Raw genomic sequence first — 6,445 nt, 5'->3', positions numbered from 1 at the left:
TTTTTAGCGCTACTATCATCTAGTTCTGATTCTGGGTCTGTCTTGGTTAAGTCCTCAGTAGTCCTGATTTTGAACTCTTGTAGTCCTGTTTTAATTCCGGATCAGTTCTGGGTCTGGTTGAATTTGGGTTTAGTCCGTGTGTCTTGATACAGCCCCGACTTTGTTCTGCCTTGCTGCTTAATTAAAAAAATAGTTTAAGGTGTCCTGCATTTGTGAAATATTTATGCATATTTATATTCTTTTTTTTTGAACAAAACTCAAAACAGAGCCTATTAATCCCCCCCCATCCCACATGCATACTACCCTTTAGGGCTAAGCCCCGGGTGTATCAAATGTCTGCCTCCGCCTCTGCTCTTAAGACTGATGATTTGACTGAAAAGCTAATGTTTCAGTGTATCTGCTGTTTGCCACTACATCATAAAAGTATGAAAATGAAAACGATGGTTAATCCCAGCCTCAGTTTGGTTAAGCTTAAGAACCAAACTCATGACAACTCAGTACAGCTTAGGAAGCTTCCACAGAGTCACGTCATTTAAAAAGGAGCCTTGGCTGACGAGCTGTTCAGGCCATGCAGTGACTTGTGCTGATGTGGGTGGGTTGGGCTTACACTCTGCGGGGAGGACAGGGACACGGGAAGGACCAGCAGCAGGACAAAGGTCAGGGCCTGGCAAAGAGTCAGCTTCCTAGAGACAAAGAGAGAAACAAACCCCGTCAGTCGCTTGGTGACGTCGCCCTTTGCTGTTTCACACATCACATACACATGAATGAAGAGCCGCAGAAGTAAAGATGTACATGTTGTTGCAAACATGTTTGAGCAGGAGACAGAGAAGACAAAAGAGGATAGAGGAAGAAAAGGCACTGCTGACACTTCAAACAGACGAGGTCTTTAGGTCAGTGATAATATACACAAATAAGCTGCCATACTACCCTGAACCCCTGAGGGCAGCAGCCAAGTTCAGGAATGTCCCCCGATTCAGTAAGTATCATTCGTTCCCCCCACCCTACTCCCCCAACTCACCCCCACAGTGTCATATTAACTCCCACAGATTCTGAGAGGTGGTGACTGCCCGCCTTGCTGTCCCACCACTCCCCTTGCCTTACCTCCCACTCAGCTGCTGACCTTTAGCATCAAATAAGCCACATGAAACCTTTTCTTTTCTCTGCTGGCATCAACTCACTGTACATTCAATTTTAGCCTTAACAGCTAATTTTGTTGATGATGGATTTCTTGAATATATCAGGTACTAATAAGGCTGAACTAAATATGTTCAGATGACCTGTTTGCTTGAATAGATCAAGTCTTTCTGAAGGTGGCAAGTCGTAATTCAAGAATTGGAGCTGACCAAGTTAGAATTCAGACAAAGATGGTGACAGAACTGACATTGATGCTTGTTTTTTGTAGTTTCTTTTTTTGCAGTCTTTGATCGTTTTATTTGGCACAGATACAAACATTTTGTTTTTTAAACCCTTTTATCTCACACTGTCTGACTTTGTCTGACTCAGTCGTCAGTACAGCAACCTGCTCAAGCATGAAGGTACACTGTTTGACAAAACTGTACTGACTCAAAGTCGACTTATGTACTTTTCTGGATTATTCAACCATATCCCCCAGCCTGTCTTCATCCACTTTAAGCACTTTTAGGACTTTTAAGAATTACATCTTGAACTTAATTCGACATAAACAAGAGCAACAGTGACATCCTTTTAGGGTGAAAATAAGTAAATTGGAATTTATTTCAGATTGTTTCTAAATTGTAATGTAATATTAACGTGAAATGTAATATTTGAACCCAGGATTTCCACTAGAGATTATTTTAATCTTCTGAATGATTTTGTAATGAACAACCCACAGATGTGAAATGTAGTGACCAGATGTGCAAAGCTTGATCAGACTTACATTTAGTAAATTATGCTGACCTTACAAATCTGAAAATGACAGGTTTAACCACTGAATAAATGAATATATTTTTAATTCAAAAGCAATTCTAGGTAACTGCAGTAACACCACTGTGAGGCGGTGAGATTCTACCAGATAAAGTCTCTGTTGAGCTTCATGGTGACTGTGTTTTCTGCCTCATCTCTTTCCTTACCTCCAGGTTAAACTCAACAATGACACATCCATCCTCTGATTCACCAAAGGATGACTGCTTTCTTCTGAGAAGTTTCAGTGATTCTGGGAAAAGCTCTTTGATTGCTTCCTTGCGCTGCTTTGTAGACAGTCACAGTGTGTCATACTTTTGAGTGTTTTGTGATGGAACATTTTTATTTTCATTAAGACAAGTCGACAAAATAAAAATGCCAGACAGATTTCATTTGTGAACGGCAACTCAATATCCTCCATTTCTTTACTTGTGCCCTCTCCCCCCACATCTCAGCTCATCTAACTCTCTCCCCTGATCATAAACACTGAGCTGCTCTAAAGCTTTTGGAGTTGGCTGTTGGCTCAGTCCCAGGTCAGTAGGTTGCCCTGTCCAATTAAACGATACACATCTCGCTACATCTCCCTCACACTTGGCTGGGCAGCCCTTCCCTTCGGAGACTCGGCTGCTGTCCTGGCCTTACATGGGAGAATTCTTATCAGAGGAAAAGAGAAGGTCGCAGTGACCGAAAGAGGAGAACATTAATCACAATTAAAGGAAGAGGCCGTCACAATTTTATATACATTTCCACTGTGTGCACAGCTTAAGAGCCACTAGATTTGCAAGTTTGGTGTTTTTAACATCAAATCATACACTTGTACTATCCATTCGTCCATCTATTCGCTTCCGCTTATCCTTTTCAGGGTCGCGGGGGGCGCTGGAGCCTATCCCAGCTGTCATAGGGCGAGAGGCAGGGTACACCCTAGACAGGTCGCCAGTCTGTCGCAGGGCGAACACACAAGGACAGACAACCATTCACACTCACTCGCACATTCACACCTAGTGGCAATTTGGATTATCCAATTAACCTATCCCCACAAGCTGCATGTCTTTGGACGGTGGGAGGAAGCCGGAGTACCCGGAGAGAACCCACACAAACACGGGGAGAACATGCAAACTCCACACAGAAAGACCCCGGCCTGATGGTGGAATTGAACTCAGGACCTTCTTGCTGTGCGGCAACAGTGCTAACCACCGTGCTGCCTTGTACACTGGTACTGAACAATATTAAATCCATATTAGTCATTGTTTGTATGTGACACGCCACATCACACAGAAACATCCACATGGAAAGCAAAACAAGGCTTTCTTTTGTTTGTTTTTTAACTGCTCTGTTAAGCCATATTGTGGATGGATTATCTCAGTTGTTCTCCTGACTGAAGTTTGGTCCGTTTACAGCATCCTGCCATGATTTACATTTGTCCCTGACCTGAAAGTTTGGACCTGGAAACGGCTAATGATTTTAGATTTAAAGACCAGATACTGCATGGAAACACACTTCCTCTAACTGTGCCAATAAAGCACAGTCACCAATACTTCTTTACCACAGCAACCTGTGTGGTCAGTGAGGACACTGGAAATAAATTTTGATTCGTTTTGTCACTACTACCCCTGCATGCTTATGCCAGTGACATGTAATGAACATGTATTGATTTTAGGTAGCTATCTAACATTAACTGATAAGCTCTTTTCAATGCTTAGTACTTTAGTTAGTACTTTTGCACCAGCACGATAAGCCCCAAAGAGCTATTAGCCAGAAACTTGGCGTGTCTCAACATGGTGTGAGTGTGTCTTTCAGGGACAAAAGAAGATGTGCCAGTAAACAATATCAATCATGGATTGGCCTCCCCAGAGCCTGGAACTCACCTTGACAAAGAACAACAACAAAAAAAAGCAAAACAAAAAAATGCAGCCAACATCCAAGGATACATTTTGGGTGTTCTTCGGGTGGCTTGGAGAACTATTCCTAAAGACCACTTTTAAAGAAATTACAAGTAGATTTGCCTACAAGAGTTCAAGCTGTGTTGAATAAAGATGGTCATACCAAATATTGACTTTCAGGCTTGTTATAATTGTATAAACTCTGTTTTTGCCTAATTTTGTATAATGTAAAATTTCTCTTTTTCCTAGCTAAGTATAAAATAATGAGGGTTAGCGGGTTACTACGGGCCATTTGATCCTTATACACCCGTTGGAAGAGCTTGGTCTCAACAAGCGCTGGACTCGTAAGTTTTATGGTCTGAATTTCTAGGCGTAACAACTTGGGTGGTGTCAGAATCTCGTTTCTGCTTTTCGTAGATGATGTGGTTCTGTTGGCTTTATCAGGTGGTGGGCTCCAGGTCACAATGGAGCGGTTCACAGCCGAGTGGGAAGTGGCGGGAATGAGAATCAGCACCTCCCAGTCTGAGGCTATGGTCCTCAGCCGGAAAAGGGTGGAGTGCCCACTCTGGGTCAGGGACAAGTGAGGAGTTTAAGCATCTCGGGGTCTTGTTCACAACTGAGGGGAGCAGAAGATTGACAGAGATGTGCAGTGATGTGGACGCTGTACTGTCGTGGTGAAGAGAGAGCTGAGGGTGAAAGTACCAGTTAACCTACGCCCCTACCCTCACCTATGGTCACGAGCTGTGGGTAGTGACAGAAAGAACGAGATCGCGAATAAAAGCGGCAGAAATTAGCTTCCTCCGAATGGTGGCTGGCATCTCCCTTAGAGATGAGGTGAGAAGTCCAGCCATCGGGAGGGGCTCAGAGTAGAGCTGTTGTTCCTCCACATCGAATGGAGCCAGTTGAGGTGGTTCGGGCATCGGACAAGGATGCCTCCTGGGTGAGGTGTTCCGGGCATGTCCCACTGGGAGGAGGCTTTGGGGAAGAGCCAGGACACGCTGGAGAGAGTATATCTCTCGGCTGGCCTGGGAACGCCTTGGTGTTTCCCCGGACAAGCTGGAGGAGGTGGCAGGGGAGAGGGAGGTCTCCCTCCACCCTGCCTCAGCTGCTGTCCCTGCGACCTGATCCCAGCTAAGCGGAAGAAGATGGATGGTTGGCTCAAGAATTTCGCACAGCATATATAATTGATTTCTTTCCAAAATGGCAGTCATCCATGAAAATGCGTACGTGCCTTTGCACTGTAGGTTTTATTCTGGTAGAACAGGACAGATTCTCCACCAGATACATGTAATCATCATCAAAGTGGAGCTCTAAATGCGACTGCACTGTTTTTAAGATTTGAATCTCTGTACAAGGATCACGAGAGCCCAAAACGTGTTTGTAATTCATTCCCATATCTTTGAGTATTTGAGAGTGAAAACAAACAGGCCTGTGCTGCAGTTCTGTGCTGTGTCCTGGGCGGGACAGATGTTTTTATGGGTGTGTTTTTCCTATAATAAATCAATTAGCAGGCTTGTTTTAGACATGTAATCCACTTTGAGCCTGCATTAATCTTCTTCTTTTTAACTCAGTTAGTTCCAGTTTGAATGGAGCTGCATGAGAAATGAGGGATTGCACAACAAAAAGAGAATAAAAATGTAATCCTTCATATCATGCACTATATGCAAACCATTTGTTGGGGAAGGAAGTATAATATACACGCAAGAAAGAAAACAGAATGTTGTTTGCTAAATGGTTTGTTGTGATCCAACCCTCCCCTTTCTTCACTGCCTTTCAAATCCAGGCTCACAAGGAGGCTGAAGCTTCTCCCAGCTGTCAAGGGTGAGAGGCAAAGTATATATGCTGAATATGCTGCCCGTTATCAGAAGGCTGACACACAGACACACCCATTCACACTTACAGCCAATTTACAATAATAAACACATTTTCTCAGTGACAATATTTGTTAAGAGAACTGCTTTTTTATTATGTTCATTAAAAATAATCATCAGTTTTCCAGAGATAAGCAACACTTACTCATTTATGAATGAGCATGGTTTCACAAAAACAACATTATGTGAATGTAGATCGATAAAGGAACCCACAAAACTGAGTCATTTCTCAAGTTTCACTTTATCTTTGGCTGCTGTTGTTGAACATGAAAAGATCAGCAGCAGCGACTGACTGGTTGGCCCCCTCACTGCAGGGGCCTGCACAGAGGTGAGCAGGAGTCAGCCCGCCTCCTCCTGCTCTCATTAAGACTATAGCAGCACATTAGCGAATAGCTGCAGGGCAGGGGGAGGGCAATGGCTCTAATCAACGTGAGACTAGTTTTTTATTTGGACTGACATTAGTGGAGCTCATGACTTTAGAAAAAGACCAAAAAGCACAAACAATTTTTAAACAAATGACGAACAGGATATGGCTAAAATCATCAAGCAGCTGTGCTTTTATTCAAAAAGAGTAAAGCTAATAAACCAGGCTAGAGATAAACACGGTATATCATTTATTACGTTGAACTTTACATTAGAAGTTACGACTCATTTAATCTTTTTTTTTTTTTTTTTTTTTTTTTTTGGCCTGTCCCGTTTGGCTCTTTTGCCATCAGAATTGTTGTCTAAAGGCAAAGAAAGATACCCAACGGATTTACTTTACCAAACTGACCA

The 6,445-nt window shown here is 43.0% G+C and overlaps 1 protein-coding gene across 1 annotated transcript in view; it reads right to left on the bottom strand.

Moving 5' to 3' along the window:
- Nucleotides 1-6,445, bottom strand: part of adamtsl5 (ADAMTS like 5) — a 61,354-nt gene that overhangs the window by 36,988 nt on the left and 17,921 nt on the right. The window contains exon 2 of the mRNA XM_005746685.1: nucleotides 608-683. Coding sequence (XP_005746742.1) covers nucleotides 608-683 — 76 coding nt within the window. The remainder of the gene's footprint in view (nucleotides 1-607; nucleotides 684-6,445) is intronic.

This window comes from Pundamilia nyererei, unplaced genomic scaffold (assembly GCF_000239375.1).
Source record: "Pundamilia nyererei isolate P.nyererei 1_Seehausen unplaced genomic scaffold, PunNye1.0 scaffold00181, whole genome shotgun sequence".
In the NCBI taxonomy this organism is placed as follows: domain Eukaryota; kingdom Metazoa; phylum Chordata; class Actinopteri; order Cichliformes; family Cichlidae; genus Pundamilia; species Pundamilia nyererei.
This window is presented reverse-complemented; position numbering and strand designations above follow the sequence as displayed.